This window comes from Zootoca vivipara, chromosome 8, assembly GCF_965207765.1.
Source record: "Zootoca vivipara chromosome 8, rZooViv2.hap1.1, whole genome shotgun sequence".
Lineage (NCBI taxonomy): Eukaryota > Metazoa > Chordata > Lepidosauria > Squamata > Lacertidae > Zootoca > Zootoca vivipara.
The window spans coordinates 26,458,687-26,472,657 of record NC_142591.1 but is presented as its reverse complement, the minus strand read 5'-3'; the positions used below and the strand labels follow the sequence as shown (position 1 = coordinate 26,472,657).

The following is a 13,971-nucleotide window of genomic DNA, read 5'->3' as shown; positions in this document are numbered from 1 at the left end:
CGCCGCTGTTTAAGGCAGGTTGTGCAACATCCTTGGTTTCATCTCCTGTCCTTGCCGTCTCTCTCTCTCTCTCTCTCTCTCTCTGACCTTCATCCCTTTCTGTTTGTTCTCTTTTCTATCACTGTAGAGACATAGGCACCTTATAAAGGGAGGTGCTGGGGTATTTACTTATGTCTGCCTCTCCTCCAAGGAGCCCAGGCCTGCTCACATGATTTCTCCCACCCGCTGCAAATAGCAGTCCTGTGAGGTAGGCGAGTCTGATAAATCGAAACTGGCCCAGAGACACTCAAGGAGCTTCGTGGTTGAGTAGGGATTTGGAGACTGCAGCCCTTTAACTGCCACTCCACAGAAGCAGCTGAGGACTGTTGGGCCATGGGTGAGAATGGTGAACTGGGAGCAGAAATCATCTATATCATCTCTCACATCAACCATAAACTCACTGCCTGGCCTTAGGAATTGCATGATTCTCTTACATTCCCCTCCTCTCCTCTTAGCTGGGGCATGAGGATCACCTTACTCCATAGATGCCTGCTCAACCACTTGGATATGTGGGACATTTTTCAAGTGCTGCATAATGTTCATTCTTCACTTGCAAGGATTTCGATCCTTCAGTTTGGCAGCACCCCATGCCCACTGCCATTAGACAAGCACCTTCTCTACCACTGCTAAACACTTCTTTATTTAAGCAAGCCTCCCCAGATGTCTAAATATGATGTGTATTTTAATAGGATGTTTTAGTTTGTAGTGGGTTTTTTTAACTGCTGATTTTATTTTGGGGGAAAAGAAGGCTAATTTTAATATCTGCCGTTAATGCACATTTTACAGGGTGAGTCTTTTAAAAGAGGCCCCATGGAACATGTGTACTCTGTATCCACAGGGCCTCTTTTAAAGGACTCACCCTGTATATGTTAGATAAACAGCTTAGAGGTTTTGACGGTTAAGCAATATATAAATTTTGTTAAATAAAAAATAAAGTAAATATAAGGTAATTCTGGCCTTCTTTACAGCTTAAGGTTAATCTTTATCTCCAGATTAATTACCTTTTGCTGCATCTTTTCTGTTATCTTATTCACCTAGATCCATGGTTAACATGTCAAAGGACTCAGACTACACCTGCTCCTATGGGATGAAGTTGACCTGGGATATCAACGATCCCAAGTTACCACAGGTACAGTTCAAGGAGGGAGGTTTGGAATAAACCTACTTGAATGAATTTGTGGACTAGTTTTCTAAGGCTGCAAAACACACTTGAAAGTCAGTCTTACTGAGCTCATTGGGGCTTTTTCTTGAGTTGGTGTGTATAGGTTGGCCCTGCACACCCCCAACTACACTGTATCTTTGTAGGATGCTCCTGCAATAGCAAACAAGCAATAATGGTATGATGGCTGATCTATGGGCAATTGCTAGGAGTGGTGCAGAGGTGTTTCTGTTCTTGTTCTCCCTCTTATATTGTAGATCCAGCTGGATATTTGCTCCAGAAGAAGAGAAGGGGAGAAAAGCACCCCTGTGCCAGTAGAGTTATATTAGCTGCTCATTTCTATACAAAAATATTCTCCACTGAAGCACATTTTTTTAAAAATAAAAAATATAGTTTTAATAATAAATCCCATAGAGGAGAATTGCATTGTTAATCACCAATAAGGTCACAAGGAGACTGCATTAGCTGCTTGAGCTGGTGGCATTTGCACAATTACAAGCCCACAATTATAAATCTAACTGATTTCAATGGAATGTGCAGACCTGCAGCATTAATCTGGGTTCTAAGTGTGGAGCTGAACTGGACCTGGATGCCTTTTGGGAAGTTGCTGTCATGGAGGATCTTCACATGTGTGTGTGTGTGTGTGTGTGTGTGTGTGTGTGTGTGTGAGAGAGAGAGAGAGAGAGAGAGAGAATGATAAAGGCCGAGGCTGGTTTTCACCTTAATGAGATGCTTTGCTAATATAGCCTCCATCCGTTCCCCTTTCTCTTATCCCTTTGCCGCTGATGCAGGAGCCCAAGCACTTTGATTCCTTCCAGGAGTGGCCCGATGGCTATTTGCGGTTCATCTACTCCAACGAGGATAAAAACGCACAGCGCCACCTCAGCGGGTGGGCCATGCGCAACACCAACAACCACAACTGCCAGATCCTCAAGAAGTCCTGCCTCGGTGTGGTGGCATGTGCCAGGAACTGCACCCTATTGGAAGGGGCCAAGCTGCAGCTCCGGCCTGCCATATGCGACAAGGCTCGCCAAAAGCAGCAAAGTGAGAGAATTGTGATGGGGGAATCCACCCAACGGCTGTACCATCTTGCTCTGATTTGGGAGCCATAGGGGATCTTTGCGGAGTTTACAGCACAGAGTTCAGTCGAATGGCATCCCCAGGGAGGTACACCTGGCATCCATGCTATAACATTATTGATGCCCGGTTAAAGTCTTCTTATTTGCAGAGGCATTTTAGATGGTGGCATTTTTAGCTGGTTGCACGGCTTCATTCCTCTTATTTTTTGTTGTAACATTTCTGCCATTTTAAATTTCTTTGTGGATCGCTTTGGAATCTGTTTTTGGGTGAAAGGTGGTTTATGCATTGTAAAAAGTCAAGGAAAATCTGTCCAGATTTCAAGCCTCAACACAACTCCATTAAATCTTTTCTCTGTGTTTTTAAAAGTACAGTTGTACCTTGGAAGTAAAATGGAATCTATTCCAGAAGTCCGTTCGACTTCCAAAATGTTCGGAAACCAAAGCACGGCTTATGATTGGCTGCAGGAAGCTCCTGCAACCAATCGGAAGCCCCGGAAGCCCTGTCGGATGTTTGGATTCCCAAAAATGTTCGAAAACTGAAAGCTCAACAACTCTGGGCAATCCCCCCCCCCCATAAAAAGCTTAGCAGCTCTGGGCAATCTCTCCCCATTTCCTCAATGTGGAGTCCCAAAAAATAGGGGTCATCTTATACACGGGGGCATGTTACACATGGGAAAATATGGTATTCTGCCTTTAACCTATTATCCCTCTGTCTCACAGAAAAACTTTGTCCAAACTGCAATTCAGCTCTTGAGTTAATTCCTTGCCGGGGACACAGCGGCTACCCAGTAACTAACTTCTGGAGACATGAAGGCAAGGCAATATTTTTCCAGGTAAAATATAAGTTCTCTTTGAGTGCTTTTGGATTTTGAGCAGCTTGATTTTGAATTTGTGGATGGAAAATCCGTGATCTATGTGTACCACATAGAAGGAATTCATATTGGAATTGCTTATGATGATCACCTATACTCACCCTTTCTTTTTCTTTTTTTTAGCACTTCTGAATGAAATTAATTATGTTGCACTCACTGATGCTCTGCAACAATAGCCTAGCAGTGATAAGATGGCAGGCCTTGTAACGTTGGGTTATTTGATATATTGAATATTGACATAATTCCAAGCCATTCATTTAGAGGTCCAAAAACATCGTGCCCGGAATCCAATTAATTATTTGAACAATTTCTGCCCCAAGGACTTTGAAGCTAAATTGTCGCCCCAAGATTTCATGGCAACCTCTTTTGAAATGGAAGGACATTTCAAAGAATTTGCTATCATATGGCACAATGGGTATGCCTCAACCTTTTGGCATGTCCAAAGCAGCTGTCTGGATCCTTTCCTATGTTTGATCCAGCATTCACTACTTATTTCATTTATTTATTCATTCTCAATATTTATAGACCACTTTTTACTGTAAATGGTCTCAAAGCAGTTTACAAACCAATCAATAGAACAATTCACTAATCAAATAATATGGTGTTTAAATCAACAGAAGCCACACAGACCTAATGCAACTTACTTAAAATGCCTGCTTCCTCAAGTGCCTGCGGCTCAACAGGGGGGTGTCTGATCTCAGCTCGGTACTTCAGAGTCAGGCCTGAATGCACAACTCCTGGTGAAACTAAGCTGTCCATCTGAGCCAGGGGAGACCACCAACACTCACTTTCATCAGTTTCTCTAGTTTGTTTCAATGAGGCTTGCATGAGAAAAGTTGGCTTCTTCTTTTATATAAATGATACAAACTTCAATCCACAGATGTTGACAAAACTCCATATAGATTAGAAAAGCAATTTCTTGTTACAAGGTGAGGCTTATAAGTCCTCCTGACAGTGGCTTTCAACAGAAGAAAATGACCTTCATGCTATATTAAACTGGTTATAAGATCACTCCAAATTAGCTAGTTTATGGATGGGTTGCAATGTCTCTCTGCTCATATGTTTCCTGTAACTAAGAACATTGTTCACGTGTCTGTATTTCTCCAGGCCAAGGGAATACATGACCACCCTAGACCAGAGAGTAAATCAGAAACAGAGATCAGAAGAAGTGCCCTTAAAAAGCAAACACCACCGTCTCATTCATCTCAGAAAAAAAGGCTTCTGGATTTTCAGGTAACTATAAGGTTGGAGAACCACAGAGAGCTTCGTGGCACCTTAATTACTAACAAATTTATCCAGGCATAAGCATTTGCGAGTTGCAGTGCGTGTGGATAGATAGGCAGCTACCCAGCCACTATGTACATCTGCTTCACTCCTCACATTTGGCAAAGCAGGGAAGTAGTGTGTGTGTGTGTGTTTGTCTAGCAAGAGCAGCAGTATCTGTTGCAAGGGCACCCCCTAATTTGTGGAGGTGGGGAGCAACACTAGTTTGGAGGCAGTGGTGCAGGAACATCACATAATAATTTATGAAGTAGGAGGTGCAGATAGCCCACTTCAATTCAAATACAATTTCACTTTAATCCCATCAGTGGGTTGCTGCTGCATACACCCACAGCAAAAGACCTATCTGAGATGCCCTAGGCTTGAAATAAACCAACAAATAAACCAAGAAAATTAAAATTATCCAACAAATGTTTATGGTGATTCCAAGATGTGTACAGAACATCGGCACTAGTTCCAGGTACAGGTAGGTAGCTGTGTTGGTCTGATGTAGTCGAAACAAAATTTAAAAAATCCTTCCAGCAGCACCTCCATGAAGGTATCTGAAGAAGTGTGCATGCACACGAAAGCTCATACCTATGACAAACATAGTTGGTCTCTAGGTGCTGCTGGAAGGATTTTTATTATTTTGTTTTGACTAGTTCCAGGTGTTTCTGATGTCAAATGGCCATTTGAAGCCATTTCTGATGCCTCATTTGAAAAAACCAGAGCAAAATTAATTTGAACCACAACTGGAAACAACTGAAATAGCCATTCACCATATTTCATTTGCTCATGCAGCAATTTCTCCTGAAGTCTTTTTATTTATCTTCTCATTAGACAGAAATGTGTTTTGAGAACAGCAGTCACTTTCATTATATTCATCATCTGGGATGTGAAGAAGGATCAGAAAAGATCAACATAATTACAGATACTGGCTTGCCACTCCTAGCTCAGCCTCACCATTTATTTCAAAATACAGAACCTTACAACATTACCTACGATGCAGCCAGCTTTCAAGAGGATGTGTTATCACCACTTCAGAAGCACCCAAGCCCCAAAATCTATACATCTAAACCAACTTGTGGCTATGAATGCTCATTTCCTGGTTACATCAGTTCCAGTCTGTATACATTTCACAAAGATCCAATGGATATTCCAGGGGATGCTGACCATGTTGTGTTGAATGGACTTCAATACCATGTAAATTCACTAAATGCCCAAGAAAAGAACTTTGATGGCACCCATAAACATCATGGACTAAAACAGGCCTTAGCTGAAACTCACTACGGAGAAAGGATTGACGATGGATCGAGTCAAGTCTGTGTTAATCATCCCCATTACAGTGAGGAATATGCTTGCAGATATAGCAGTCATTCTTCTTTGGAAGTCCCACCTTTGCAAACTGTTATAACCACAACTACCAAGATGTCCCTTGAAGCCTACAAGCCTCCTGTGGCGAAGTACGGCAGCAGTTTATATGATCCAAAAGATCTCATGAGCTGTTCCTTGGCAGAGAGCATTTCAGGTACTGTCTGTCGAGAGATAAGCCTTCAAGACGACTGGGGAATGGGCAAACCAAATGAGATTGGTGAGCATTTTCTGACAATTGATAAGGAGGAGCATATAGCATCAGTGGATAAATGCCGGGATAGTACTGATGCAGGAAACGTTTATACTGGATATGAAGGACAAACATTCCAATTTGAGAATACTGAATACTAAGCCTCAGGTGTGGCAAGATTTGTGTACATACATACACACACACACACACACACACACACACACACACACAGAGAGAGAGAGAGAGAGAGAGAGAGAGAGAGAGAGAGAATAAGGATTTATTTTTTAAAACCAATAGATTATACAATATTTTGTGGCTTTGGAAGATTTGATCAACACTGTGGCTCATGTTATTCATTCTAAACATAACATTAAAGTCGCAATGTAGAAACCGCACAGCAGTTAAGTCATGGCCAGGTTAAAGGGTGATGCAATGTTAGTCCTACCAGAGGTCCACTGAAATTTGAAAATGACTTCATTGGATATCATCTAAAGCAGGGGTGGCCAACTCCCAAGAGACTGCGATCTACTCACAGAGTTAAAAACTGGCAGTGATCTACCCCTTTTTGGGGGTTCAGGTCAAAGTTTTTTTAGGAAGGAGGAAGGCCCATTTGGGGGGGGGTTCAGGTAAAAGTTATTGAGTTTTTTTCAGGGAGGAGGTAAAATGTTGAGCTTTTTTAACGGGAGCCACAGTTGTTCAGCTTCTTTGGGGGGAGCCAATGATCTACCAGTGATCTACCGCAGATGTCTAGTGATCTACCGGTAGATCACAATCTACCTGTTGGACATGCCTGATCTAAAGATTTGCAAGAATTTAAGATGTTGGTGTATACAATACATACAGTACCAGAATTATATAGGCTCAAAATGCTGTTGTAAACTTTGGTATTTTACTCAAAATCGCTCCAGCTTAAAGTATTGTGAATACAAATCACTGAGAACATCAGCTGTGCATGCTCAATGGTAATACATGGATACTGCAGGAGTTAACAGTGAACCTCTATTCTTTTTAATCTGTCATGCACATGATAAATTATCAGTAGGTGTGTGCCCTTTGTAATGATATTATTTCATATTAGCTCATTGTGTGGTTATGGTTAGGTTTTGAAGTAGGAATGGGGAATCTATATGGCTCTTTAGAAGTTGCTGGACTTTAAATTCCATCATCCCCAACCAGCAGGGACAAGGGTCTGTGTTTATGGGAGACAAAGTCCAACAAAATCTGGAGTACCACATGCTCCACATCCCTGTTGAAAGCACCTATTAAGTATTTATGGCAGCATAAAATATCAAAATGTGACTCTTTAAAGGCTGAAAAACCATCAACCAAAAAGTAATAAACAAAATCACCTTTAAAAATCAATTTAATAAGTTATTATGTCAAACATTAATTTAAAGTCAAAAGATGGAAATCCAACAATTTTATTTATTTTATTTAGTTATTGCATTTTTATGCAGCCCTTCATCCCAATACATGATATTTTATGAACTTGAATCTGTTTCATTTAAGTTTTTTTGATCACTTCCAACTCTACAATTCTCTGATTCTAAGCACTCATCACTATAATTTTCATGGAACAGGATTTGTGTTCCTGGGGGGCTGAATTTCACTGCAGCGACAATGCTGGAGAACTATATTTCACTGCAACAACAAATATTCCAATAAGTTTCGTCAATGAAAGCTACAAAATGAAACTAACATAAAGAACAGACATAAAGAACAGTCCTCATTCACTGCACGGGCCGGAAAGCTCAGTTGGGTAGAGTGTGGTGCTAATAATGCCAAGGTTGCAGGTTTAATCCCTTATAGGACAGCTGCGTGTTCCTGAATTGCACAGGGTTGGACTCGGAGTCCCTTCAAACTTTACAATTCTATGAACAGATTGTTGTTGTTTAGTCGTTTAGTCGTGTCCGACTCTTCGTGACGCCATGGACCAGAGCATGCCAGGCACTCCTGTCTTCCACTGCCTCCTGCAGTTTGGTCAAACTCATGTTCGTAGCTTCGAACAGATAATTAAACAGAATGGAGAAAGGAAGCTTGCAAGGCATGTAGTATCCATTTCAATAGCCTGTGGTCCTCCAGATGTTGCTGTACTCTCTCCCGTCAGCCCCAGCCAATATGGCCAGTGATCTGGGATTACAGGAGTTATAGTCCAACAACATGCAGAGAGTCATAGGTTCCCCAGCACTTTTTAAAAGCACCTTTTCATGAATCAATAAAACAGCAACAGTGCTAGTGGAACTATTTTAACACGTATACAAGTGCCATCTAGATCTCCAGGTTGTTTAAGGTTAGCTCACACGACCATATTTCTCATAAGGAAGCTTGGTTGCGGGGGGGGGGGGGACCATTCTTCTTGATCCCTACAGTATTCATGAATGGGGAGCCAGTTTAGCAGGTGAGATCAAAACAGCAAAAAATAATTTGGGCTCATTTTCGTGCATCATGAAGTATGGCACGGAAAGAGTCCTTCTTTGCCGAGCACCTGAAAAGATTTACCTGTTGGTCCTCTATGGTTGTCATTTCCCTACAACAAATACCTTTTACAAGATCTACTGATCCAGAGTGGTTAGCATCTTGGCAGTAATTCAGACTTGGACTGGAGAGACTGGTGCTCAAATCCCCACTTGCCATAAAGCTCATTGGGCCTGTTACACAGTCTCCGAGCCTATATCACAGGGATAATTGTAAAGCTAACATGGGATTGCACTCAGGCATGTGCCACCCTGAGATCATTGCAGGAAAGGTTGGAACAGAAATGTGAGGAAAAAATAATACAGTATATTGATCTCATCCGTACCACATTCACAACAGATTCTCAGAGCTTCATGTATTTGTTGAAACCTTGTTTTCTTTGCTGTTTATTTCCCCTTCTAATACAGCTAATTGCATTATCAGAATTATTCAGTAGCAGCTTGCTATGTAGTTAAGAGGCTCCTAAAATAAAACTAAACATCTTCAAATGTTTCTCGTTTTTATGTGGTAGCCCAAATCAGTTTGAAACAGTTTTTAAATGACATGGCTTAGTGCTATGGAAGTGGGGACTGGAATGCAGTCTAATGTTCCTTGCTTTGTGGAATCTGCACTGCTATTGCAACCATGATTTCTCAGCTAGAAGCAATCATAAACAGTAAAGAACTTGGTCTGTATTGACCACGACATTGCTAGTCCTCCCCACCACTTGCATGTGGTCCTCAGGTTACCCCCAAGGGGATGTGGCCCTCAGCCTAAAGAAGGCCCCTTCCCTTACCCTTGAGCTAAGAGTGCTAGACTAGGAGAGACCCAGGTTCAAATTCTCCCTTGGACATCAAAGTTCACTAGGCGGCCTTCGGCTAGTCACACAGTCTAGCCAATTTTTCATGAGGCTAAAGGAAAGGGGGCAGAACCACAGGCAACTCCTGGAGTTCCTTAGAGGAAATGTAGGATACGGAATAAATTCAAACTAAACAATGTATTTTATTTATTAACTTGGTTGGGGAATATGCCTGAATTCCATTTCAAAAAGTTATATTCAGTTAAAATAGGAGCCAACTCCCCATAAAGTGAATATGGCAAAGTGTAAAATGAGTCAGGGAGCAGGTGCGTTTGGATGTTGTCGTTTCCAACTTCTTTTGTAAAAATGCAAACTGTGTTGCTCTTCGTGGATCTTTTAGCTCTTGCCTATTATCTTTCATTTCGTTTCCTGGTTCACAGCAAGAGCAAGGCACGCTGCTGCTGTTATGTCTGTGGGGCAAAATGACGTGCTAACTGATCGGCACATGTTGTTCACCCCATTGCTTTGGGAAACGTTGGCAGGTTGTTGTTCTAAGGTCAAACTGACCTATTATCTATGAAACCTAAGAACTGCTATCAAAGAACAGCATCAAAAAACAACTGTGTGATCATGAAGAGCAACACAGGCATGTGCAGCAAACATGATCACACAAGCTCAAATACACCAACATCATATTTATTTATTCTTAATGCTAAAGAACTACTACCCAATGCCTTTGCTACTTAAAGATTAAGCATCAATAGTAATTCTTCTTGTCAGAGACTATGACTACTATAGATATGATGGTGGAGTACATGATATAGTTAAGCATGTTTAAATATCTTTGAAACTAAGGCACATGGTTGATAGAAATGTATTTATAATTATTGCTGCTGCTTGAAGGACTCAAAAAGTAGGAGACAGCCATACAAGTATTTATTTCACTGTTGTCACTTGCAAGCTGTGACCGGCAAGTGTTTCCCTGTATCATCAGATGTCCTAGGTTTCAGTTTTTCCTATTCAGAAGTGCTTTCAAACATGAAAAGTGTGACATGTCATGTGGCACAACAAAATGCAAAAAGGGAAAAGAATGCAATAGAAACACGAGAAATGTGAATTTAATTTTAATCTACAATGAGACTGCCTATAGAGATGTTAGTAAAGTTCTGACAAAAGAGAGGTATTAGTTAAAATGTGGTGTTTGTGTGTGTGGGGGGGGGAGAGAGGGTGGTGGTGGAAGGAAAGGCAAGAGCTTTAAGGCTGAAATTCTACACCCACTGAAAAGAATGGTTCTTGTCTTGAGTAGCCATATACAGGGCGAGTCCTTTAAAAGAGGCCCTGTGGATGCTGAGCCACGGGGCCTCTTTCAAAAGACTCACCCTGTATTAGGATTGTGCCATAAAAAGGTTACTTTATAGGAAATCCCAGTTTCAATAGACAGGGATTCCATTCCATATCCATTCATATTTGGATTAGCAAAACAAATATAATTTCTTCTGTCAGGACAGGATATCCATCTACATTCTCTATACAGTTTAATCCAGGCATCCCCAAACTGCAGCCCTCCCGATGCTTTGGCCTACAACTCCCATGATCCCTAGCTAACAGGACCAGTGGTCAGGGATGATGGGAACTGCAGTCCAAAACATCTGGAGGGCCGAATGCCTGGTTTAATCCAAGAAAACCCAGATTCAAATCCCTACTCAGCCATGAAGCTCACTAGGTGACCTTGGGTCAGTCACACACTCACAACCTAACTTACCTCATAGGGTTGTTGTGATAATAAAATGGGGAAGGGTGAAAAATATGGGTGCCATCTTGAGCTCCTTGAGGGAAAGGTGAGTCTGTTGGCATCCATCCATCTCAAGAGGCAATGGAGTGCACCTCCGGGGGTGACGTCAAATTGTTGTGTTAGCAGCACCGTAGTGACCTCCATGGGTCACAAGCTTAGGCAGTGTGTATGGAGGTCCCAGGCTGCCCAGATGACAAGACTCCCCTTCTCTTGGCCTCACTGATATGGTCCAAAGGAAAGCAGAGCAATACTTTTGGCAGCAGCTTGGCAGCGGCAGTTACTAGAAGGAGGCGCACAAGGTGACATCCAACAGTCTTAGGGACTCCACTCTGGATTTGTTTACTCCTTACCTTTTTCTTCTCACAAAGATATCCTGCAAAGGTGAGGCATAAATGCAATACAGCATAGTCATAAATGCAATAAAGCAAAACATAAGATGAAACAACACTAGCAGTACTGAATCTGTAGCACAATACAGTTACCTTGAGAAGGTATTGAAGCATAAACACTGAGCCAGCTCTTGGTATCAAATGACTGAACCTACGTATCTAGTAATCAGTGGCTGCAGGGTAAGATAAGGCTTTGTAAATGCTTGTTTCCTCGGAATTCTTATCTTGTTGATGTACAGAGCATTAAACCTTGCTGTTTTTATCCAGAGATATAAAGCAGTCTGATTTCTTACTGAAATCTTTGTGTATGGAAGATACTGTATTTTGTTAGTGATACTTAACCAGTGATGTGTTTTTAGCCATTTGAAATCCAAATAGCTATTTTTTAAAAAACTTTTCCTCCTTATTTAAATTGCTCATTAAACCGGGAATTAAATGTGGTATTATGTAAACAATAACAGTAGGGCTCCATGCCTAATTTGGTTTATGGCATTACTGTAGTTTTAAGACTTCTTTTGAACATCTTTTGAATGGCAAGATCTATTGTTTTCAGCAGTTTATCATCTGGATTCCAGAAAACTGACCTCTGTTACCCTGACTTTCCAGTTGACTTGCTGTTGATAGAATCAATTTGTCTGTCAACATAAGCCTATATTTGCAGCAAAGTAGCCGATCAGGTTTACAGTTGGATGCAAAATAGAAGTCAAGTGAATTTTCACTGTTGTACACACTTGCCAGAGAGGAGGCAGGGGTGGCTTCGCTTCGGCCAATACACATTACCTGCTTTGTTTTCCCACCCCTGCAGCCCCCCAGAACTCCTAAACTGTACAAGAAAGCTGCCGTCTGCACAAACACAACCAACAGCTGCCTGTACACACCTCAACTTAATCACAGCTTGCGTTTTTAAATCAGATGGAAGCTAGTTTGAGGGGAAATGCAGCAATAAACAGAAGGATCCTATGGTTTGTGGCTAATGCCATGCACACTTGACTTAAGGGACACAGAAGTTGGAGTGCACTTGAGCCAGAGCAAAAGGGTAATGTGTACACAGGCTCACACGTCATCCATATAAATACACGGAGTAGTAGTAAACACATCCTTTTGGAATGAAAGTTGAGTCCTGATCAGGCCAACAGCCAACCTAGTCCATCAGCCTGTCCTCAGTGTCCAACCAGGTGCCTGTGGGGAAACCACAAACAGCACATGTGTCCTGCAAAAGCACCTATGGTTTCCAGACCCTCCAAGTGTCCCTATTTTCCAGGGGCAGACCCGGATTTACAGAAGCTGCCCAGGTTTCTGATTTGATCTCAGAATGTCCCGCTTTTGCTTAAGACGTCCCTATTTGCATGGGAGTAATGTTGCAGGGAATTGTAGGACATCCTTATTTTCATTGCAGAAATGAGTTAACTGACCCCTCAAGCCATCTGAAGGCAGCTCTGTACTGTATAGGGAAGTCTTTTTTTAAAAAAAAAAATTAAAAAATTGTTTTATGTTTTTATATACTGTATGTTGGAAGCTACCCAGAGTGGCGGGGACAATCTAGTCAGATGGACAGGCTATTATTATTCTTATTATTATTACAGTCAAACCTCGGCTGTTGAACGTTCTGGAAGACCATTTGACTTCCAAAACGTTAGACAACTGAAAACTGAAAGCGGAAGCTTCAATACGGGAACGCAAAACAAAAGCCGTGTAGCACATTCGGCTTCCGAAAATCGTTTGAAAACCGGAGCAGTTACTTCTGGGTTTTCGGTGTTCGGGAGCCAAAACGTTCCAAAATGGAGGCGTTTGGGAAAAGAGGTTTGACTGTACGTATTATGAAATAGGACGCCCCTATTTTCATCAGAGAAATATTGGAGGATATGCGTTTCCAGCAACTGGCATTCAGAAGCATTGCTCCCTCCCAGGGTGAGGGTCCAGAGAACAACCATCATGGCTATTGGAGGGGGACACTGAACAGTTTAGGGCGTAGGGGGTGTCATTTTAGGGGTGAAACTGAATTTTTGCACATTTCGTTAGCGAGGGGTTTCTGAGTGTGAGGAATTCAAATCTGCTGTATTACTTTAGCAACGGGACAACATTTTGCTTGGTAAAGCTACGTTTGATTTTTTAAAAAGCACATAAACTGCTTTTGGAAAACCAAAGAATTTTAATTTCACTTTCTGAAAATGTCAGGTAATGCTAACCAATAATAAAAAACAAAAACATATAATAAAACTGCAAGTACTTGGCAATCATTTCTATGCAATGTTTCACACATTTTACTTACCAAGCAAAACTACTGTAGATCGTATTAACTTACTTAGTCCAAACGTGTCTTGAATTCCCAAGTTCATATTACAACTTTTTAGCACCCCTCATTTTTTGGAATTTGAAAGCCGAAATATTCAACACGGCGCTCCTACGCAAGAGCGCAAAGGACCGCCGCCTCGACTCTACAAGCACGTGCGCGCGCGCACTTTCTCGCTTCCGGAGGAGGCCACCATTATTATTATTATTATTATTATTATTATTATTATTATTATTATTATTATTATTATTATTATTATTATTATTATTATTAT

General features: G+C 41.5%; 1 protein-coding gene across 1 annotated transcript; it reads left to right on the top strand.

The window, feature by feature from the left end:
* The first annotated feature begins 1,081 nt into the window (after window positions 1-1,081).
* Window positions 1,082-8,927, top strand: GCM2 (GCM transcription factor 2). Its single transcript, XM_035124568.3, has 5 exons — window positions 1,082-1,168; window positions 1,990-2,242; window positions 2,998-3,110; window positions 4,257-4,382; window positions 5,250-8,927. The coding sequence occupies exons 1-5, from the start codon at window positions 1,082-1,084 to the stop codon at window positions 6,132-6,134; spliced, it is 1,464 nt and encodes a 487-aa protein (XP_034980459.3). The 3' UTR covers window positions 6,135-8,927.
* Window positions 8,928-13,971: the final 5,044 nt, after the last annotated feature.

Excerpts from the sequence above, each read along its gene's own strand:
- GCM2 (XM_035124568.3), top strand. The coding sequence starts at position 1,082 with ATGGTTAACATGTCAAAGGACTCAGACTACACCTGCTCCTATGGGATG. Across the intron at positions 1,169-1,989 it reads ACGATCCCAAGTTACCACAG|GAGCCCAAGCACTTTGATTC; the intron begins GTACAGTTCAAG and ends CCGCTGATGCAG. Across the intron at positions 3,111-4,256 it reads GCAAGGCAATATTTTTCCAG|GCCAAGGGAATACATGACCA; the intron begins GTAAAATATAAG and ends GTATTTCTCCAG.